General features: G+C 36.9%; 1 protein-coding gene across 1 annotated transcript in view; it reads left to right on the forward strand.

The window, feature by feature from the left end:
* Positions 1-740: 740 nt before the first annotated feature.
* Positions 741-24,819, forward strand: part of LOC150090716 (protein white-like) — a 106,208-nt gene continuing 82,129 nt past the window's right edge. Inside the window, exon 1 of the mRNA XM_090370106.1 lies at positions 741-837. Within this exon, the coding sequence (XP_090226232.1) occupies positions 741-837 (97 nt within the window). The remainder of the gene's footprint in view (positions 838-24,819) is intronic.

Raw genomic sequence — 24,819 nt, forward strand, 5'->3', positions numbered from 1 at the left:
GGAGCCAAACAGTATCACTCTGAAAGCTAGAAAAAGTGTTATGTGAAGTATTGTGTTGGGTTCTGTTATCTGTTCTGGCTTTTGGCCTTAGGGCCCCTGGTGGGACCCCACGTTTCCCGTGCACACACACACACACACACATACACACACACACCACTAGGAAGTAGCCAGGCTACCTATAATTCTCTGGCTAGTCTCCACCAGGATTGCCTGAGCTTCCTGGACAGAGACCAAGTAAAATAAAAAATAAAAAAATTGCGTGTGTACCCTATATGTATAAAAGATGTTTTATGTGTAAACATCTTTGGCGACACCTACTAAATTTTGAACAGCTAGAACAGAAATCACGAACAATGTAATTTACGCTCACACCTGCTACTTACTCCAACGATCAATGTTAGTGATAAATAGGATACATACACCCGGTGCTTACTCTACTGAATCAATGTTTGGAAGAGGTTAGGCCAATAGCTTAATTACCCATCTGATTGTAGCCATTTGTTGAATTGTATGATTGCAGCAATACAAATATTTATATTGTTATCATACTGTCATGTTACTCTGCCATGGTTTGTTGAAAATTACACATGCAGTGCTAATGAGATCTGCAAGAAATGACAGCATCCACACATAATATGCTATTGAAACTATGGCTTGGCTCAGGATCTCAACGAATACAAATGCGAGATGGTAACGCTGCACATTTCCATTTTGCAGTGAGGAAGCAGATGCTGTCAGAGATGACATTTGTCAAGATTTATGATGACAATGAAGAGCTCATTGTAGATCGTAAATTGTGTGAATCGGACTTGGATATTCACAAAACAATTGAAATATGTAAGATGATGGGTCAAGACAATGATGATGGTGACCCTGACGAAGCATGAGGAAGCATGTAACGTGTCTGTGAGAAGACCCCCTTTGAAACTTTTGCAATTATTCAAACAGCAAGTTAAATGAGGATCTAAAGCTTGCCACGCTCAATCGACTTGGCGAAATTGCAAAGAAATGTGATAACTTGATGACCAACAAGGACTTCTGCAACTTAATAAGAATGGTCAATTACAAGCAAAAGATTCTACTCATTCATGTAAAATGGAGTCTGTTATCTCCCAGTTGTGAACCGATTCAAATATTCTTGACCAGCCCAGTTGGTTGTGGAAAAACATTTATGATTCGCCTCTTGATGGAAATATACAACCACTTTTGTAAAAAAAACAATACCGTAATGCATACATTACATACGCTTCAACTGGCAAGGCTGAAGCGCATGTAATGATCTTTGATGGGTTTTTTTTTTTTTTTTTTTTTTGTTAGCATATCGGCTTCTGTGGCCATAATGCACCTCCCAAAGTTTTTGCATTTTACTCTGATCCAAGCCCGAGGCGGGATTTGAACCTGCGACCTTTGGGTCGCCAGGCAGGCACTTTACCCACCTGGCTAGCCTGGTCGGCAATCTTTGATGTGCTCAGAGCTGGTTTATGCTAGCTCTGAGCATATCCACGATCACTGCCCTCAAGATATCCATTTCTCTGGTTACCAAAAGGTTTCTGCCACAAGTGGCAATGGTTGGCCCAAAGCCACCAAAGTGGTATGCCCCAAATCATAAACTTTTTTCTGCAACCAGCTGGTTTGCGTCAGCTCTGAGCACATCCATGATCACCTCCCATGATCCTTTGCATGATCTTGCTGGTGAATCATAAATGGAAAAATGTTTATGATTTGCCTCTTGACGGAAATGTACAACTACTTCAGTAATACAGACGGGTACTGTAACACCTACATTACATGTGCTCCAACTGGTAAGGCTGCCGTTGCGATAGGCGGAACTGCTGTGCACATTGCCCTTAAGATAATCATTTCTCTGGTTACCAAAAGGTTTCTGCTGTGGGTAGCAATGGTTAGTCCAAAGCCACCTAAGTGGTATGCCCTGAATCGTAAACATTTCTCTGCAACCAGCTGGTTTATGCTAGCTGTGAGCACATCCAAAATCACCTCCCATGAACCTTTGCACTATCTCTTTGCGTGAAAGTAAAAAAAAAAAAAAAAAAAATTAAATAATAAAATAAATAAATAAATAAAAAAGGAATAATAAATAAATAACATAAAAGATAAAAATTAAATAAATTAAAATAAAATTAAAAGAAAAAAAAAACAGTATTATAGGGGATGTACACTGAAAGGGCAGAATTCATGGGATATCTGGTTCATGGCCAACGTGATGCTGTCACCCCTCTTGCTAGTGGACGAACACGCTGCTTGGCAGGTATATAGGTACACTGCATCACTGGATTCATGTAGACGGTAATTCGATGTCAGCATGGATAAACATCATGAGTTAACCAACTTTGAAAGAGGGATGATAGTGGGTGCCCGACACACTGGTTACTCTATAATAAATAAAAAAACTTGTTATGGAGTGAATTTATAGCCACTTTTGTACTTTTTGTACATAATCATGTACAAAATTATTTCTACATAATCAAAGAATATACGGCTGAAACAGCATATTACAACTTTTTGAGTGACATTTTTATGATCAGCTTAGTCAAAAGTAGCTTATTTTAAAATATATTACTGAAAAAAAATTATTAACGTTTAATAACAACAAAAAAAAATAAATAACCCTTTAGGGCCAACTTGATTATAAGAATGAAATAATTTATATTATTTGGCGCTACTTGATAGCGCCAATCATACCAACCATTTGTGGTCTTCCAAATCTTTGTATCGGCAGCAGATTCAGTGTTACGATAGTTCCCCACCCTGCAGTACTTGTACAGGGAACTTCAGTCCTGTGTAAGTTACCAAAGTGTGGGTTTCATCAACTTAGGGGTGCTGCTATTCTGTTCAAATTTTATTTCATTTTTTCATCAATTTTATTTCATCCATTTCATAAATTTTATTTTAATCTTTGAGATTAAATGTATTGAAACATATATTAATTTAGAATGAGAAATTGTTGAAGTTAAATGTAAGAAAGGCACCTGGTGTGGATGGGATCTATCCAGTTATATTAAAGGAGGCAGCATAGGAAGTAAGCAAACCCTTAGCCATAATTATGAGAGCATCCTTGGATTCAGGGGAAGTCCCCACAGACTGGAGATGTGCAGATGTATCCTCAATTCATAAAGGGGGGATCAAAGGGTGACACAAGTAATTACAGACCTGTTAGTTTAACTTCTGTTCCGGGGAAAATAATGGAGTCACTGGTTAAAGAAGTATTGCAGGATCATCTGGACAAGACCTTAGTTATAGTTCAGACAGATCATGGGTTTGTTAAGGGGATATCTTGTCTGACCAGTTAGATTGGATACTACAATATAGTCACAAAGGAACTGGATGCCAAAAATAATTTTAATATCATATACAGTCTGGATATGGATAAAAGGATGGTCGAGTACAAGAAGACAGAGAGTGGTAATCAATGAATACTGCTCATCGTGGACTAATGTTATTATTATCATTATTAGCCATATGGTTCAAGGAAGTCTGAGCTTATGCTGCACCAGCCAAAAAAAAATTCCCGAGTTACCCTGAGAGAGAGAAAGAGAGAGTGAGACGTAGAATGGCATCACCAAGAAAGAGAAGAATGATGATATCCAGCTCAGGATCCTGGGTGTGAATTTGACATTATGTGATTGATGTAAAATTCGCATATATAGTATTCAGAGTCAAAATTCATGAACTTAATATTAAATTCATTATAGTTCATTATTTACATAATATATATAGACAACTGAGTCCTGCCTTAGGAAAATACTGAAAATTCCAGAAATAATTATTTCCTTTATTCAGGCAGTTTCAATATTGGAGAAGGCACAGTTTCGCTCCCAAAATATGTTATCCTCCTTTTTAATAGACCTCTGTAGTTTAAAAGCCATTAATGAGAATTATGATCAATATATCATATATCATAGCATAATGTATCGTAGTATTTCCATAATATACTACTTTAATCATTATTGAGAGAGTTAATGCAGTTAAATGAAAACTATTAACTGTGATTTTGAAATTACCCAATCTGCAAAGTAAATTTTTATCATATACTGTACTTGAATTTTATTTAATAAAATTCATATGTGAACTTCAAGGGGTTGTGGCTTCAGGGATTCTTAATTAAGCCAAAGATCACTAATTTTTTTTTTTATAACATAATTATAATGTTTTCCTTTTTAATATGTAATATTTTGTTTCTTTTTCCCCATTTTATTAATATAAATAAAAATAAATAAATTTATATATATTATTTATGTATTATGTGAGTTGTTATGAAAAAGTTTGGAGTTTGACTTTGACCTGAAATTACAATGCCATAGCAAGTTGCAATTTATGTGTTAGTGTGACATTGTTAATGTGAGACTAAGACACTGATAAATATGTAAGTAACCTATGTTAATTTTAATCAAGCTAAACATTTATGACTAGTTGACATGAAATGAGTACAAGAGGATTGTTTTAACTGGTATGACAGTTGAATCATGTCAACTCGCCATGAGTGTCCCATTTTTTTTGTTTTATAAATCTGGCCACCCTATTATAGGTCTAATGATTGTGATAAGTATACCAAACAGCTATACAGAGAAATAGTGGGCAAGCAAATAAGAATGTCTCATAATGGAGGATTTTAACTATCCAGATTTGACTGAAATTTGTGGGTTGGTTACTCTTACACTAGCAAGGCCTTTGTGGATTTCTTCAATGATTGTTTTCTACCACAGCATCTTAGAGAGGCAACAAGAGGAATTAATGCTCTTGATTTGGTTATCAGCAGTGATTCTTTATGCATTAAGAATCTGCAGGTAAAAACCTACTGGGTGGCAGCAGCGATAACAGTGTACTGATGTGGAATTTAATTAAAGATTTAATTTAATTTAATTAACTACTCTCAAGGGTAAAGGAAAATTCTTTTGCTTTCATAAGAGTGATGTGACTACGGTAGTCTCAGACAATTTTTAAATTCTGTGCATTGGGACCAATTGATGATGTTACCAACAGCAAATTCTAAATGGTTAGTATTCAGGGAAGTAATCAAAGAAGCTACTAAGCTTTTTATACCAACGAAGAAATACTGTTCAAGGTTTAGACCTAAATGGATGTCAGATGAAGTATTGAGACACATGGCAGAGAAGAAAAGTGAATGGGATATATATAAATTATCAGGTGATACAGAAGCCTATGGTCGATATAAATTAGTCTGTAATGAAGTCAAAAAGGAGGATAGGCAAGCTAAAGCAGATTATGAGACGTCTCTGGCAAAGAACACAAAGAAAAACAGCAAAGGCTTCTGTGCTTATATTAACAGTAGAAGGAAGGGGTTGAATCATATTGGGCCACATGATGTCGACGGGTTAACTATTTCTGACTCTGCTCAGGTTACGGACAAATTGAATGGACATTGTGCATCTACACATGAGGAATTCTTTGGGGAAGGGGATGCCAGAAGTTTATCAAATTCTAATGAGGAGCTAAATGACTTTGTGATAACTGAAAGGAAAGTCATGCAGAAAATGTATAATGACTATTACGTATGAATATTATGTTTAAGCAAACTGTTAGCCATAATTATGAGAGCATCCTTGGATTCAGGGGAGGAACCTGTGGATAGGAGATCTATGAATATATTCATAAAGGGAGATCAAAATGCGACACGATTAATTGCAGACCTGTTAGCTTAACATCTGTTCCAGGAAAAATAATAGAATCACTGGTTAAAGAAGTCATGCAGAACCATCTGGACAAGCATGCAATTATACTGCAATCGCAGCATGGATTTGTTAAGGGGCAGTCTTGTTTACCCACTCTGATAGGTTACTACAATGCAGTGACCAAGGACTTGAATGCAAAAAATAATTTTGCCATCATATACTTTGATTTCAGGAAGGCTTTTGATACTGTCGCAAATAAAAGACTGCTGTACAAACTGGAGCAATGTGGCATTAAGGTAGGGCAAGTAACTACTATGTATAAAGGGATGGTTAAGTGGAAGAAGATAGAAAGTGGTTTATTAATGGGCACTGCTCTTCGTAGACTAATGTTATTAGTGGAATTCCCCAGGGCTCAGTGCTGGGCCCATTGTTGTTTTCAATATTTATCAATGATATTGATGAATATCATTGATAAATATCAGGCTGAATGTAAGTAGGTCTGGAGGCCTCTCTTTAGGAAGGATGTTGATTTGCTGGAATGGTTGTAGAGAAGGGCAACCAGATTGGTGAAGGGTACAAAAGGGTGCTCCTACCTAGAAAGGCTTCAGTTCTGCAAATTGCAGCGTCTCGAGACTAGGCACCTGCAGGTAGATCTGACTGATGTGTTTAAAGCCTTTGAATGGATTGAGTAAGCTGAAAGTTAATGGCATTCTTCCACTTGCTGCTGAGACTACTCACATGAGGGGGCATAAATTCAAGTTGAGTAAGGATGGTTGCAGGATAGATGTGTGGAAGTTTGCCTTCAGCCAGCGGGTGGTTGATTGTTGGAACTGGCTTTCATCTATTGTTGTGGAAGTGGATGGTTTGAATAAATTCAAGGACGAACTAGAGAAATTCTTGGAGGGTATGGATGGGTGGATCATGTGTATTTTTTTTTTTTTTTTGCTGATGTTAGATGGGTGGTACCACACTTGGTGGTGGAGACTGAATGAGACCTAGAGGTAATTGTACATTCCAACATGATATATAAGCTTGTTTTTTTTGCATTATTTGCCATCACTACTACTACTGCTACTTCTACTACTACTACTACTGTGAACAGCTCTTATAGGGTTTCCACCATAAAATGTATAATGAATTTATTATAGGAGAAAACAGGATGGACATAAAGACTTCTAAAGAGGTAACAGCATCCCACAGTAGTTTCAAAATGTAGAAATGTGAGGCGGTCACCCAATCAGAGGGTAACATCTTGAGCATATGTGAATTTTTAATGTAAAAAAGAAATGAAGAAATATAATGAATAAGTTGAGATTGTTTGAATACTTTAAACTAGTAAAAAATTTTAAAATTCTTTACCTTAGTAAGCAAACATTGAAGTTCTGAATGCAATCATATTTATGGAGTTTTGGAAAAAAACATTAATAGAAAATAATAATAATTATTATTAAATTATTTGTAGATATATAAATTAAGAGTTTTTTAATGATTTATAATTTACCCATCCAAAAATACAATATAATTTGTATTATTTTCAGTAATATCATATGTAATTTTATAATCCAAAAATTTTTGAACTGTTTGGAGAACTAATCTCTTATACATTCAAATGGAATCCTTGAGAGAGAGAGAGAGAGAGAGAGAGAGAGAGAGAGAGAGAGAGAGAGAGAGAGACTAAACTGATTTGGTGTCTGGCCATTATCTGATGAAATGAGAATACTATTAAAACAGCTGATATGATGACGTTACTACATCTCTCTCTCTCTCTCTCTCTCTCCCCCACTCAAGGATTCCATTTGAATGTATAAGAGATTAGTTCTCCAAACAGTTCAAAAATTTTTGAACTCAAGGATTCCATTTGAATGTATAAGAGATTAGTTCTCCAAACAGTTCAAAAATTTTTGAACTGTTTGGAGAACTAATCTCTTATACATTCAAATGGAATCCTTGAGAGAGAGAGAGAGAGAGAGAGAGAGAGAGATGTAGTAACGTCATCATATCAGCTGTTTTGATGGTATTCTCATTTCATCAGATAATGGCCAGACACCAAATCAGTTTAGTCTCTCTCTCTCTCTCTCTCTCTCTCTCTCTCTCTCTCTCTCTCTCTCTGTCCACCACCCTTTCTGCTTTTCTCTCTCCCTGTATCAAACTGCTAACTTTTTTTTTTTTTTTTTTTTTATCAGCACTCATTTAATTTGAACCCTATCACATTGTCCTGGAACAATTTCATGGTTTTTAGAAGGGATCATCCAGAGAAATGGTTTTCACGGTTATTTGCAAACACAGCACCACAGCACAAAAGGATAATAAAAGGAGGTAGGTACACTATTTACTGAGGGGGAAAAATTTAAATTCTAGTCATTTTGCCATTCTGTTATTTGCATTATTAGGCTTAGTTTCAATATTTTTAATTTTGGAAAGATGTCAGTACAGTAAAATCTCATTTTTCAGAATGCATTGGGATCAAGTTTTCATCCATAAAAATGGGTTTATGTAAGAAGTAAAACTGACACTCAAATACGTTATGTGAATAATGATAATAAGAAATAAAATATTCTTCAGTTTCAATTTTTCTCATTTATTAACGAATTAGCATATACAGATAACCCTCATATAACACGGTAGTTACGTTCCTATAAAATCTTGTGTAGTGCGAAACTGTGTTATACGGACTAAGAATTAGTACAAAAATGGGGGGGGCTACATTTCAAAAGCTAACAAAACCTCCAATGCCATTTCCACCAAATCCCTTTTGTCAGCTTCATTTTCTGCCAGTAATTCTTGAATATCTTCAGTAGTCATATCATCAAAACCTTCCTCTCCTACTGACTTAACAAGTTCTACAATCCCACTGATTCCATTTTCTGCTGGTTTGACCATATTTCCTGAATGAACTGACTCTGGTCAGTTCATTCAGGAAATATGGTCAGGATATTCTGGCCATACATTTTTCCAACACACATTTAATGGTGACGGTTTTACTTTTTGAGTGATAAAGCTATGATTCCGATAGTAATAAAACTTTGAAATCTAGATTTTTTCACTTTAGTTTTTTACAGCTGGCACAAAACAATTTAGAAACCATTCTTTAAATAAATTGGCAGTTACCCAAGCTTTTTTATTTGCTTTCCAATATAACACATTTTTATTTACACCTTCCATTGCACGAGGATTAGAGGATCCATAAACTAGCATAGGTTTTATCATGTAATCTCCTGATGCATTACTGCACATAAAAACCAATACACATATTTTAGAGGTGACAAAACGAGTCAAAGGAACTGCGGAGTGAGCAGTGCCTATTTGTACTGCTACAACAAGACCTAGAAAAATTAGGCAGATGGGCTGAGAAGTGACAATTGAGATTTCACATTGATAAATATGAGGTATTGCATATAGTAATAATATTTGCCATATGTCCAAGGAAGCCACAGGCTTTTGTTGCCCTGACCAGAAAAAAACAAAAAAAAACAAAAACAAGTATCTAAGAAAATGCAAATTATGTGCTTCCCTCCTCACATAGGTAACTATCCAGTTGACCTTTGAATTTATTCAAACTGTCAGCCTCAACTACCTGCAAAGGCAACTTAAAAGAAAGCTTCCTACAATGTAGTCTAACCCTCTTCCCCAGTAATTTGAATTTATAGCCTCTAGTTCTGGTATACTTTATAACATTGAAAATTGTGCCTTCATTCATTTCACTAACCCCTCTCAAAGCCTTATAAATTGCAATCAGGTCACCTCTGAGGTGCCTAGTTGCCAAGCTCTGTAGCCCACATATCAGTGTCTTTATTCATATGGTCACCCTTTTGCCAATCTCACCACGTGAGTTGCTCATCTTTGGACTCTTTCAAGAAGCTCAATGTCTATTTTCAGATGAGGTTTCCATACTTGAACACAGTATTCCAAATGTGCTCTTACAGTGTGGGTAGCAGTAAAACCAGAGTAATGTACCAATTGGGTGGTACCACACTTGGTGGTGCAGACTGAAAGAGACCTAGAGGTAATTGTACATTCCAACATGAAGTTCTCTGAGCAGTGGAAATAGGCTGCTAGGATAGCTCCTGAGGTTCCATATGATGTACAGAAATTTTGTCAGCAGAAATAAGGAGGTGATTATCCAATTTTATAGGCAATGGCTAGGCTACATTTTGAGTACTGCATGTAGGCTTGAAAGCCTCATTTTAAGAAGAATGTGGATATGTTGAATGAGTGCAGAGAAGAGCAGCAGTATTAGTTAATGACAACCAGGGGGGAACTCTTACCGTGAAACACTTTAGTTCTGCAAATTGCACTGCTTGGAAACTAGGCACCTGCAAATAGATCTGATTGAAGCATTTAAGGCTCTAAATGGCTTTCTCTCATAACAAATAGGGGAACATAAATTGAAAAAAGGATATCTGCACAATAGATGTTTGAAAATTTGCTTTCAGCGAGAGAGTAAATATCGTTGGAAAAAACCTCTGCCTGACATTTATGTGGTTAGAATTGAAAAAAATTTAAGGAAGAATTAGACAAGTTGTTAGAGGGGGATAGAGAGGTGAGGTAGTTTTTTTTTTTTTTTTTTTTGGCTGTTGCTGTATAAGTTTGCTTTCTTGCATCATTTCCTACTTCTAATATTAACATAGCAGATTCTTTGAATTGAGCACCATTGGGATTGAGAGGTGCTGGATTTTAGAGAGGTATACAGTGATTGAGCAACTTTAGAAAAGAACATTTCTGTGAATATATTAACTAGTTGGTCAAAAGTGTTGGTCATATACTGTAATGTCAAAATGTTTTATCATCCACACCCTCAGCTTAAGAAAGTAAACTCACATGACATCTCTTTGATACCACTTTTTTTTTTTTAATTATAACAAATTAATTTTTAGCTTTTTTTACTGAATTGAAAAAAGATATGATTGAGGTGTTTAAGGCTTTGAATGGATTTAGTAAGCTCAATGCTGATGGCATCCTTCTCACTGCTCAGACCATACATACAATGGTGTATAAATTCAAATTTAGGAAGGATGGTTGCCTGATAGATGTGTAGATATTTGCTTTAATCTAGTGGGTAGTTGATTGTTGGAACAAACTTCTATCTGGTGTTATAGAAGTGAGTAGTTTGAATAAATTCTGGAAAGAACAGATAAAGTACTGTATTAGAGGCGATTGACATGTGATAATAGGAAATTTTTTTTTTTTCTTTTTTTTTTTTTTCCGGTTAATGCACTGGATAACCTTACTTTCTTGCATCATTTATCACTACTAATTTAATACTAATACTTTTAACCTTTTGGCAAGATCACCTGTTTGAAAGTAGTGCAATACCAGGAAAACTCTTTGCAAAGGCAAGGGTTTATGTGCTATTTCAATTTGATCTGCTGTGAGACTTAAGATCATTGCATTATCTATGTAATTTAAATCCTGTTGGCAGCAAAAAGAGATTATAGGACAAGGTAGTCCTCAAAACGTCTTGTAAAAAAAGAAACGTTACCCTTTTTGCATAGATTCTTAAAGACAAATTCAATTGTTCATATGAATGCTGGGCTGCTTTCTTAATATTTACAGATTGTGAAATATTGATTTTTTTGTAAAATGTGCCTGATTTTAAAGAATTCCAGATTGTAAAGGGCCAGGTTATACAGAGTTTACTGTACTAATAAATAGCCAAATGTAGCAGAAAATTGTGTGCCCATCATTTTAAATTGGAGCTCTCATTGGCCAGAGGTCTTACAGTTTCACAAAATAGCCTGTTGATCATAGAGTGCAGAGCACAGCAATAGGGACACTGAACTGTGCACTGAGTTCTGTTCTTTGTTGACTCAGGATTCAGTGTGAACAGTGAAACTTGATATAATGTGGATAGAATGTGGTACACAATATCGACCCTCGGACACATGGGAAAAGGACAGTTTTGGAGGTAGGGAAATAATGGTAAGAGAGTGGTATCACCATTAGTGGGCACATAGAACTTCATGTCTCTGAGGGTAGAACATTGACTGCTTACCAATATTGAAATGAAACCTTAGTGTGCTATTTGAAGTAGTAGTCAGGGGCATATTCAGGGGTGGGTAGAGGGGACATATTATAGGAGGCATTCAAAAAAAACAACTCAAAAGCCTGGTTGCCATGCCCCCTTTTACGATAATACTTGGACCTAGTTGCTATGCCCCTCCCCTTTACAATCATACCTGGATATTCCACTGGTGGTAGCAGTAGTAGTAGTAGAGGCATGTGATGCAAGAAAGCAAGCTTATGTAGCATCAGCCAAAAAAAAAATCCCATTTTGCATATCTATTCCCTCTAAAAATTTGTCCAATTCCTCCTTGAATTTATTTAAACTATCAACTTCCACAATGACAGATGGAAATTTGTTCCAGCAATCAACTACCTGCTGGCTAAAGGCAAATTTCTGCACATCTATTCTACAACCATCTTTCCCCAATTTGAATTTATGCCCCCTCAGGTTCATAATCTGAGCAAGAGGAAGAATCTTATCAGAATCGAGCCTGCTCAACCCATTCAAGGCCTTATACACCTCAATCAGATCACCTCCCAGGTGCCTAGTCTCCATATGCTGCAATTTGCAGAACTTAAACCTTTCTTGGTAAGAGTACCCCTTCGTTCCCCTTACCAGTCTTGTTTCCCTTCTCTGTATTCACTCAAGCAACTCTACATCAAGTGTTCTGATTTGCAGTTGTTCCTTGATTCTTTTTTTATGGATGCTTCTCCATAGGGCTTAGTCAATTGATGAAATTCTTGAAAGTAAATTATTCAGAAATATAGTTGACCTGCCAGATCCCCAGAATTGATCCCTATAAAACATGTCCATGAAACTTTGGAAAGTAAGCTGCAAGGTGCCATCCTTACTTAAGAACTCTTCATGAGTTAAAATCTTCTCAAAGAGGACTGGGATTTATTGCCTGCTGAGTTCCTAAATAACCTTGTTGGCAGCATGAGGGCTTGGTGTGAGTTGTATGGTGATAACACCCTATCTTCCATTGATCCTTTTGTAATGCTTTATTCATAGTATGAAATTTGTACAATTTTAATTAGTTGATTATTATTTTATCACAATGTGAGTTATTCATTTATAGATGCCTACACTAAATTTTAATGAAATCTGGACAAGTGTGATGAAAAATTTCATCACACTTGTCAAGTTGTAAAAGTTAATAAAGTTGTACATGAGTATTTGTTTCTGTTTTCGACCTGTGGAAACGTAGCTTATCTTTTGCTCACATACACCCAGTTCCATAACTAGGGTAGGGCAGACTGGGCATTTCCCTTGGGTTTCAGTAAAGTCTGCCATAACTGTCCACATAAAAATATAGCTAGAAGCATTCTATAACTGGGAAGGGATGATACATATTTTGTATTTGGTCTTTTGTCTCAGTTGCAGAAATACCTAGTTATGCTGCTGTATATATAAGATATGTCCCAAAGGTTCCAGGACCGATTTTTTTTTTTTTAATTGATAGTTATTCATGTAATGTATGTGCAGCATGCCCAGTTCCCTACTTCCATGCAAATTCTGTATATTTATTTACTCATGATTTTGAGTGGTATGGTTGTTTTCATTATGGAAGAGGGAGTGTGAAATGTACCCAGCTCGGGCATGTTCAGATGCAAACGCTGGATCGATAGGATCAATCAGAAAATTTTTAAGATCAGTAGGAGCTGGGTATTTTTGCAGTGTGATCACTGAGTAATAGTTTGGGATGCTAGCAGATGAAGTTAATATAAACAAAAACAGTTCTCACTAAATTTTGAAAGGAGGATTTGGAAAAAAGAAAAATTGTGTGTGAAGTTGATACCACATAACCTGACACCAAGCAAAGGAAATGTAGTCTGCAATTTGTGCAGACCTTTTTCAAACTTCACATAATGGCATCACCATTATTACTTCTATTATTGCTGGAGATGAAACTTGCTGCTTCCAGTATGATTCTTCTATGAAAAAACAGATTCAAGAATGGAGAGAAACCAAATCACCTCCCTCAAAAAGTTTGTGCTCAAAAGTTGAAAGTGAAATCTCTCTCAATCACTTTTTTTGATGCATTTTACACAAGGAATTTGCCCTTGAAGGTGTAACTGTTATTCAAGAATTTTGCAAGTGTTCTAAGCACTAATTCATGAATTAACCCCAGGGGCTCACATCTGGTGAGTATGGGCTTGCACACCCAGGGTCCTGAGTTGGATATCATCATTCTTCTCTTCCTTGGTGATTCCCTTTTATCTCTCTCTCTCTCTCTCTCTAGGTAGTTCAGAAATTTTTTTTTTGGCTGGTGCAGCATAAGCCTCAGGCATCCTTGCACCATATGGCTAATAATAATAATAATAATAATAATAATAATATTCATTGCCATTACTCTAAGATATGGTAATCTGGAAATTGCTTCCTCTTGTATGGTAATTCATGCCAATACACAGCACTGTCTGTCCAACCATTTTTGATAAAAAGAGAGGTTACTCATCTATCTCATCAATCATATTTTCTGGGTTTGTCACCACACTGAACATAACTTCTAAAATGCTTCAACAGCTTCCAGTGATTTTGACAACATTGCATTGATGCAAAAGGAGATATTACTACATTTACTACTTTTGCATTGATGCAAAAGTAGTAAAATGAATAAAGGCAAAATTTTCACTCAATGAGTCTAGAACTAGGGACTATAAATTCAAAGGTGCAAAAATTCATATAGGAAAGAGATTTAGACTGGATTATGGGAAGTTTTCTTTGCCATCAAGTTGTTAATTACTTGAATAAGTTATTTCCATCGGTAGTTGAGGCCGAGAGTTTGGGAAAATTCAAAGATCAGCTGGATGAGGATCACCTACATGAGGAGGGAAACACCTAGGTTGTTAATTTTTTATTTATTATTTTGTGTATTTAGTTTTTATTTTTATTATTTATTTTTATATATATTTAAAATTTTTATTTAGTTATTTATTTATTTTTATTATTATTTTTTTGGCTAGTGCAGCAAAAGCCTCTGACTTCTTTGCACTCTTTGCCTGATACTAACAGTAATTTTTTTGCTGGAAATTTGATTTACCACAATTTTATAAATAATAATAATACTAATTTCAGCTAGTTCTGAAAATTCAGCTCTTGTTTCTATCTGATCTGCTGTTATAAACTGGGGGACAAAGAAGCTGTATAATCTTTTTCATATTTAAGATATCAGATATGTTGGTTTGGCAGTTACTGTACGGAATTTTATCATAAGAGGCTATATCTTAATTTTTTATTTGACAATTAGCCCGAATAATGCTTCTAATGCAGGGGGACAAGTGTTGTTTGTTGGCATGCAGTTTCCAATACCTTGAATCATCCTCAGTGATATATCATAGCTGCTTTTGAAATGTGCATGCATTCAAATACTGTGAGCTCCTGTTTACGAACACCAAATTTATTTACAAATTTTTGATTTTACAAAGAAAAATTTTTGACATCTGAAATTCAATTTATGAACATGTATAAACTTTTCTGTAACTTCATAAAGCATCACCTCTTGAAAGCCGACCGGGCTAGCCGAGTGGGTAAGGTACCTGCCCGGCAACCCAAAGGTCGCGGGTTCGATTCCCGCCTTGGGCTTGGATCAAAGTACTGCAAAAACCTTGGGAGGTGCAATATGGCCACAGAAGCCGATGCGCCAACAACTACCAAATCAAAAAAAAAAAAAAAAAAAAAACCTCTTGAAAGTCAAATGGATAAGAATGAAATATATTCAGCTTTTATTACTGTGTTTAAAATATTGCATTAGCATTAGTAGAGGCATATGATGCAAGAAAGCAAGCTTATATAGCATCAACCAACCAAAAAAAAAAAACTCTTCCCATTTCACCCATCCATTAACTTCAAATGTTTGTCTAGTTTTACCTTGAATTTATTTAAGCTGTCAAATTCTACAATGACAGATGGAAGTTTATTTCAGCAATCAACCACCCACTAGCTAAAGGCAAATTTCCGAACATCTATTCTACAACTGTCTTTCCCCAATTTGAATTTATGTCCCCTCAGATGAGTAATCTGTGCAAGCTTGCTCAAACCATTCAAGGCCTTATACATCTCAATTAGATCACCTCGCAGGTGCCTAGTCTCCAGACATTGCAATTTGCAGAACTTAAGTCTTTCCTTGTAAGAGCAACCCTGTGTTCCATTCACCAATCTCTTTGCCCTTCTCTGTACTCATTCAAGCAGCTCAACATCCTTCCTAAAATGAGGCCTCCAGACCTGTATATAGTACTCAAGGTGTGGCCTGACCATTGCCTTATATATGGGGATAATCACCTCCTTATCCCTGCTAGAAAAATTCCTGTATATCATTGACAAGACACCATGATCTACTCTTGCAGACTGTCTGCACTGCTCAGAAAACTTCATATCTGACTGCATAATTACCCCCAGGTCTTTTTCATTCTCTACCACCCTGAGTGTAGTACCACACAGTTGATACATTACTTGGGGTTACTGCTATCCATATGTGGTACTTTACATTTGTCAAAGTTAAACTTCAGTTGCCACCTCTCAGCCCATCTGCTCAACTTTTCTAGACCCTGTTGCAGTAGCATCCTGTCATTAGTGTCATTAATAACCCTGCCAATCTTCATATTGTCTGCAAACTTGGACATTGGACATATTGAACATTTATCATATACTCTATATATAATTAATTATAGCCTGCTATTTAAAGTATATAGCAGGCTATAACTAATAATTTTTTGGGAAATATACTCTAAACCACTGAAGTGCATATTACCAACAGTGTCTCCTGTTAGATAAAAGTAATTTCTGCTTAGGATGGTTCAATTAATTATAGCCCAGGAAAACTGTCATATATTACTTCTGAAGTTATTTCAGTCTAGTGAATTAATGAATAAACAAGCAGCTTTTAGATAATTTCAGTGTAGGCATATAGAATGCAGAGTTTTCATTAGGTTAGCCACTGTAGTTTGAACCTTACAGGAGATCCAGGGGTTAAACCAGCTGATGGTGTAAGCATGAGTTAGAAAAGTGTTACTTCTTCAATTGTTTATATATATTTAAATTGTACAGTTATGACTGTTCTCTACACATAACTCCAAAGCTGATGTGCTAAACTGTACTGCTATAGTGATTTTTGTTAAGCAAAAGTGTACTTGTGTACTCATCAGGGGTGTCAACCTAGAAGTGCTTTGGGGGTGCACAAGCAGAATGCAGTTCATGAGGAGCTAGCAAGTCTCACAAACAGTTCTTGTGGGACTAGCATGCCGTACTAAAATTAGTGTATCTCCTTCAGATATCATCATTTACCATTATAAGGCGCCTCCTATTGTCTTCACCATTTTCATGAAATTTTATATTTGGTTCTTTTAGAATGACTTGTTGAGCCATTCCAAATTTCATTAAATGGAACAAATATAAATTCAGCAATCATTATTTATTTTTTCTTGCACATCATAGGGGGTTGTCATGTACTGAAGTGCTGGATATTATGTTTATTGATGTGCTCTGATTTAAGGAACGAAAGGGCAATATTATTATTATTATTACTCTTATATTATTTCTCCCTGATTGAGGGATTCCACTCATGATGGGTACTGCTACCAAGTACACAGGGTGGTTGTAATGTCTGGTGTTACTGTTGGTCGAGGAAATCTCTGACTATCCTATAGGTGTTCAGGATTGCGATTTTCTGGAGTTCCTTGTAGGTGTTCTCTGGGAGACCTATTGCTGCTAGGCTGCTATGTAGAGTCTTTGGCACCATACCAGTGGTTGATATGATGATTGGGATGGTCGATACTTCTTGCATATGCCACATCTCCTTGACCTCATGTCTCAGGTTCATGTACTTCCTAATTTTTTCCTCATGGGTTTTCTGGACATTGCTAGTGTTGGGCACTGCTATGTCAATCAGGTAGGTAACCTTTTTCCATCTAGATCATAAGGGTTATGTCCGATCTGTTGTGCGGGATGGTCTTATCCGTTATTATGGCACGGTCCCAGTACAGCTTGTGGGTTTGGGTCTCTAGTACTGCCTGGGGTTCGTACTTGTAGTATGGTACACTTTCTTTGGTCAACTGGTATTTCCTTGCTAGCTTCTGATGTATTATCTTGGCTACCTGGTCGTGTCTATGAGTGTACTCAGTCTGGGTGATCACCTTGCACCCGCAGCAATGTGTTGGATTGTTTCTGAGGCCAGGTGGCATCGTCAACATGTGTCATCTAACATTCCAGGCTCCTTTGCAATGTATTTTCTATAGTTTCTGGTGTTGATTACCTGATCTTGGATGGCCAGCATGAATCCTTCAGTCTCGGGGAAGAGTGTCCCACTTGTGAGCCATGCATTGGAAGCAATGTTATCGATGTGATCTTGATGAAGGTCATTGTAGTGTCTGCCACAGAGTGTCTTCTTTGCCCATCTTTCTAGCTTCGTTTCTTGTGCTTTCTGGGGGTTCCTCGCTTAGGTTGAGTGGGGTATACCACTTATCTATCTTCCTTATGGCCTGGTGGAGTTGTGCTGTGTTGTTCCTGAAGTAATCCTTCAGGTTAATTATTGCTATTTTCTATTGCTCTATCATGCCCCTTCCTCCCTCTTTCTGAGCTATTGTTAGTCTCTCCACTGCTGACTTCAGGTGGTGTGTTGGCGACTCTTGGTCATATCGTTGTCCTTGTCTTTTGCATGATATCGTCTAGCTCGGTGTCAGTACAGTCTATGACCCTGAAGGTGTATGTTAGTACTGGAGCTGCATAGGTGTTTATGGCTTTAACTGTGTTCCCTCTGTTCAATTTTGCTTTCAGCAGGCTTCTGAGTCTCTGAAGACATTTTCAGTAAGGCACTTCTTGATTTCCTTGTGCTCTAACTGCTGAGCCTGTATGATCCCTAGGTATTTGTAGCGCTCTCCTTCTGTCAAAGCCTCTATCTCTTTACCAGTCAACAGCTGATAGTTTTGGCCAACTAATTTTCCCTGGTGCAGTGTGTGGGTCTTGCATTTGTCTAGACCAAATTCGATCCTGATGTCCTTGCTGAATTCTTTGGTGATTCGGAATAGTTGCAGGAGTGCTTCTTGGTTGCTGTGTAGAGCTTGATGTCATCCATGTACATCAGGTGGGTGAGGGTGTACAGGTTCTTTCTTCCTTCTTTGAGGTTATATCCATACTTGCTGCCGTTAAGCATGGTGGATAGCGGGTTGAGTCCTAGACAGAACCACAGTGGGATCAGAGCATCTCCCTGAAAGATTCCTCTTCTGATGGGGATTGGCCTGGTTGTGATGTTCTTGACCTTAATGGTGGTACTTCATTTTGCCATTGTTGCTCCTAGGAAGTTTGCCACTATCGGATTAACCTTGTAGATCTTTAGGGTCTCTATTAGCTTGCTATGAGGTACGGAGTTGAATTCCTTGCGGTAATCGATGTAGGCCGTGTATAGGTTGTGGTGCTTCTTGTAGGCATGCTCAATAACTGTGGCATCTGTCATTAATTGTTCCTCCGCTTGCATCCTTTGCTTCTCCTCTTGCATCCTTTGCTTCTCCTCTTGCATCCTTTCTGCTGTTTGGCCATTATGTTCTGACTCTCTAAGTGGTCTGATATCTTCTTGGTTATGCAGCTGGTCAGGATCTTGTACATTGTTGGGAGGCAGGTGATTGGCCTGTATTTAGCCGGGTTTCTTGTATCTTCATCTTTAGGCTTCAGATATGTGACTCCTTCAGTGAGAAACTTCTGGATTGTCTCCGTGTGCTTTATCATTCGACTGAACTGCTCTGATAGGTGCTTGTGTGTGTGCAGGTGAGCTTCTTGTATCAGTAGTTGTGGATGTTATCACTTCTTGGGATTCGCCAATTGTGGGTGTTCCTGATTGACTGTTTTACTTCTCGAATCTCCCACTCTCTCATCTCTTATATGTCCTTGGTTTTCTTCCGTTCTACTTCTATCCAGGGTGCTCTGTTGTTATATCTTACTTCACTGCTCCAGATATTTCCCCAGAACTCCTCGATCGTCTTCTTCTTGGATGATCCATTTCCTGCTTTCTCATCTTCACCCAGTTTCCTGTAGAAGGCTCTTTGGTATTAATCGAAGATTCGGTTGTTTATTTTCCCAGAGATTAATAAACAACCGAATTGTTGTTATTATTATTATTAGTAGTAGTAGTAGTAGTAGCCATATGGTGCAAGAAAGCCTGAGGCTTATGCTGCACCAGCCAAAAAATTTCTGAGTTTTGAAATTTTAATGATAATTGAAATATATGTTATATTTCAATTGTTATTAAAATACAGGAGTAAATAAGTAAAGTATATTGCAAAAATGTTGACTGCATATTACAATCTGAGATACATATTGCTTTTGTTTATTTAATTAAATTACAGAAGATCCAAGAAATACACGTTGCATTTCAAACTTTTAATAAAAACCAGGAGGTAATAAGTAAAAGTATTACAAAAAGTTGAGTGAATATTATGTTATAAGGTATGTGCATCATGCATTACATTTCAGACACATTCGATTTTTATTTCTTTAATTAATTGGTATCATTATTGTAGTAAATAAAAATCAAGCGTGCCTGAAATATAATGCATTGTATACATTACTTATTTTCTGTATATATCAGTGTAAAAACACCATAGACAACTCTTAAAGGAAAAACTACAATTGTAGTGTAAAGGGCATCATTTCAACTGTGTCTCGTATTGTGCTCATACTTCACAACGAGTTACCATGTATTGCACTACCTCGAATAAGTAACACTTCATTAATAGAGAAGACTATTGTTACTTATTGTTAGACTATTGTCACTAATAGAGAAGTTTATTGTTACATGGCAACCCGTGAAGTATGAGCACAATATGAGATACAGTTTGAAATGATGCCCTTTACACTACTATTGTAGTTTTTCCTTTAAGAATTGTCTATAGTGTTTTTACACCAATATTATATAGTATGAATCAGAGCTGTAATACTCAATATGTTCTACGTTGATAATAATATTAGTAAATTAATAAGAGGAGTTTACCTCAATATAGTACGTGGAACACTTCCGTATGATACCCTCCAGAAATTAAAACGGAAAAAACGAAAAAATCGACAACTTACCGGTACATTAAAGTAAAATATAAATAATTAAAGTAAAATATAAATAATTAAATAATCAATTTAACACAATTCAAAATCAATTCAAAACAATTAAAATTCAAATTAATGCAATTAAAAGAATCTAACGAAAAGGAAGGAAAATCGTTTTGAATATTTTCGTTAGATTCTTTTAATTGCGTTAATTTGAATTTTAATTGTTTTGAATTGATTTTGAATTGTGTTAAATTGATTATTTAATTATTTATATTTTACTTTAATGTACCGGTAAGTTGTCGATTTTTTCGTTTTTTCCGTTTTAATTTCTGGAGGGTATCATACGGAAGTGTTCCACGTACTATATTGAGGTAAACTCCTCTTATTAATTTACTAACACCAATATTATATACATAATTATAACTTTTAAAATATTATGCCCAGTTGCATTTAGTCATTCTTAAACATTACCTATTTTCATATAGATTTCACACCGTTAATGCGTGCAGCATTGGTCATAAGGTTGCCAGTTTCGTGTCTACTTTAACTCATAAATATAAGTGCTCTAATATAATCCACTCCTGCTGTATTTTATAAAAAGAATAGTATTATTTTAAAATCCTATTGCTATAAAAGTTTTAATTTTTTTTGCCAGGACATATACATAAATCTTATGGTTGTCATATTTTTGGGAGTGAACATTTTATTTTTTGGAATACATCCTCTCATTATATGGGTTTTTCTAGATAAAGCTTTTTCATCTAAGCTTCAACAATAATTTCTGTCATTTCTATGGCTGATGTTTTCAGTAAAAAGCAGAATTTTATAGATTATATTTGTTCAAAAAATGGTATTCTCAAATTACTATACAAAATCTGTTGTGTCCTTGAGGTTGTCAGACTTTCTCTCAGATATGCCAGACAAGCTGTACCTGGGAGTCTAAAACGCTGATGGAACTGATATTCGAGTGATATTCAAGTCAAGTGGACCCAATTTCGGCGAAGTCGGGATGGTCTGTGACAGCCAAATCCTCTGCTTGCACCTTCACGATGGTGGGACTGTTAGTAATCCTGGGTATAACCTCCATGCACAAGTACATGGTGGGTGACCACCCAGGTGTGAACCAACATAAGCAGGAGTCGAGGTGTGGCGCCCACACCACATGGAGGAACGCCGCCCCTCTATGTTACTAGGTAATACTAGGTGGTAGATGACCCTCATCAACCGGTGAAATACCACCACTTTGCTTATTGGAGGCTTGAAGTGGTGAAACCCATGTTTAGTCTCCAGGACTAAGTTCCGGTCAACCCTTCCCCATCTCTTCCATCATGCAGTACGACGGATGACTTTTGAGGTTGTGATGAACATCATGTCGAGATCCAATCTTCCTTACATTTCGAGGGTACAGCTCTAAAATGGTGTTCGCAGGCCGGCTGCTAGTTAGTACACCGGACCGAACCTATTGGTAACTCTCTAGGAGGTTTCCGGATCAGCTAGTGTATAATCTTGCTACCTCTACTCTGCCAGATAGTGACTGGAGGGAGTCCGAGTAGTGTGTATGCAGACGGCATTGTCGAGGCCACGCTATGTCAAGGATCTGGATATATTCTTACCACATGTATGCCATATCCAAAAATTTCATTACTTCATACAGCACGTCCCACCCACTTTTTCTTACTATTGAATACACCATGAATTGTCAAACTAATAGAGCAAGCTTATCTGTGAAAAGATCTAAACCTCCCAAGGACTTCCTAATTCATTTCACAAATATACGTGTTCTCAATTCTAATCTCAACCATATCCATTTCCATTTGTAGTCTGCCAAACTACATGTACTTTTTGTGACAGAATTTCAGTTATCGGTTGATTCAACTACTGCTCATATCAGTTGCCCAAATTATTCATTGTATGATTCCTTTCACCTCAAAGGTGGTACTTGTGCATATGTCCATTCCGATATTCCCTGTTAGAGATTTGATAATTTGGAATCTCCCCTTTTTGATCTTCTCTGGCTTAAAATATCTCTACCTCATTATGTCAAATTCATCCGTTGTCTCTATAGTTCTCCCTACTCCACTAATCACTTGGAGCTCTTTGACTTCCTCTCTTTGCAACTTGACTTCCTCTCTTTGTAACAGGTGCCTCTGTAGCCAGGTGAGAAGCAGTAGCAGTGCGTAGCACACGCTTCTTGATTAGACCGGGGTTTGGGCCCGTCACCACCAAATACGGAGGATGCGGAAAGGTCAAGGCATGACCACTGCATATTCCCATAGCAATATGGCCTTAGTTGCTAATGCTCCTAAAAACCAAATAATAATAACAACAACAACAATAACAATCTCTTTGCAACTTGACGTCTCCAGTCCAACTTTCCTAACAGTGAGGTAATTTTCTCTGGTGATTTTAATGTTCACAACTCCAGAGGGCTTCCGTTTTCTAGTCACACTGACCAAGCTGGCCGAGATGCTGAGGCTTTTGCAATTACTAATGACCTTGCACAGATTGTTCATTTACCTAGACCAATACCGGACAATCCTAACCATGCAGCCAACATGCTTCATCTTTTTCTCATAAACAATCCTTCTAAGTACACTGTCGAAGTGAGTGGTCCTTTAGGCACCTCAGATCACAATTTGCTGATTATCTCTTCTCCAATGGAACTTTTATCTCATGGCTATTATCAACCTCATGTTGTTTGCCATTACAAGAATGCAAAATGAGATGAACTGCGAGATTTCTTTTCTTCTTTTCCTTGGTTGGATTACTGTTCCAAAACAATGATGTCATTGTTTGCTCAGATCATGTCAGTGAAATTATTCTTGTAGGAATGGAATCCTTTATTTCACACTCCACTTTAAAATCTTGTTCTTGATCTAAACTTTGATTTTCCAATAAATGTGCTAAGGCTGTTCAAGAGAAGAACGTTGCATATCGTAATTGGCTTGTTTCCAATTCTTCAGTTTCATTTTCTGCCTACACCAAAGCTCGCAACAATTATAAAGCAGTTATTAATCAATACAAACTAGATTTTGAACAGGCTAAGAGTAGAAAACTTACTTTTTCTCTAACGGTAGCCAAGCATTCTGGTCTTTTGCCAAAGCTATTGGCCGCAAGTTTTGCACATCTCTGCTTCCACCTCTGTCAAAACCAGATGGTTCTGTTGTCACTTCAGCTAAGGATAAAGCTGACCTGCTATCATCCCATTTTTCTTCCAACTCATGTATTAATGATCTTTGTAAAACACCTCCCACCATTCCCAACATACTCCATTCAATGCCTCCTGTGGTCTTCCGTCAAAAGGATATCCGAAGGATTTTGACGAACTTCTGCTTGGAAATTTGCTCATATCCAGCCAGTTCCTAAAAAGGGTGACAAGTTCCTCCCATCCAATTATCGTCCCATTGCAATTACTTCTACTCTTTCTAATGTAATGGAGAAATCAGTTAACCACCAATTCTTAAACTACCTAGAATCCTTTCCTCTGGTCAACGATCGCCAGTATTGATTCCGTCAGTGTTGATCCACTGGTGATATTCTGGCTTATGTTACCCATTTATGGACAAATTCAATGGAAAAGTTCAGGGAAACACATGCAGTTGCTCTTGACATCTCAAAGGCTTTTGATTGTGTGTGTGTGGCATAAAGGTCTTCTAAACAAGTTTCCCTCTTATGGTTTGCCAACTGTTTTTAGTAATTGGTTATCCAGTTTTCTCTCTGATCGCTCACTTGGGGCTCTGTCTTCTAACTTCTCCACTAATGCTGGTGTCCCCCAAGGTTCAGTTCTTTCGCCCACTCTTTTCATCTTGTATATTAATGACTTTCTACCATTGACTGGAAATCCTATCCATAGTTTTGCCGAAGATAGTACATTGCATTTCCCTTTCCATTTTGAGAAACCTTGCCCCGCTAAACCAGCTTCAACTTCTCGAATATCCACCACCAATTCCTTAAATGCCAATCTCCAGGTAATTCTGCAGTGGGGCAAAGACAACTTAGTTTATTTCAATCCTTCTAAAACTTAGTCTTGTCTTTTATCTCACAAAAATGTTTCTCCTGCTCCTATACTTATCTTTGGTGACACTCTGATTTCTAGGCAAGTTGATATATCTCTTTTGGGGATTACCCTTACTTCTA

This window comes from Mastigoproctus giganteus, chromosome 1 (genome assembly GCF_048544385.1).
Source record: "Mastigoproctus giganteus isolate SK-2022 chromosome 1, ASM4854438v1, whole genome shotgun sequence".
Lineage (NCBI taxonomy): Eukaryota > Metazoa > Arthropoda > Arachnida > Uropygi > Thelyphonidae > Mastigoproctus > Mastigoproctus giganteus.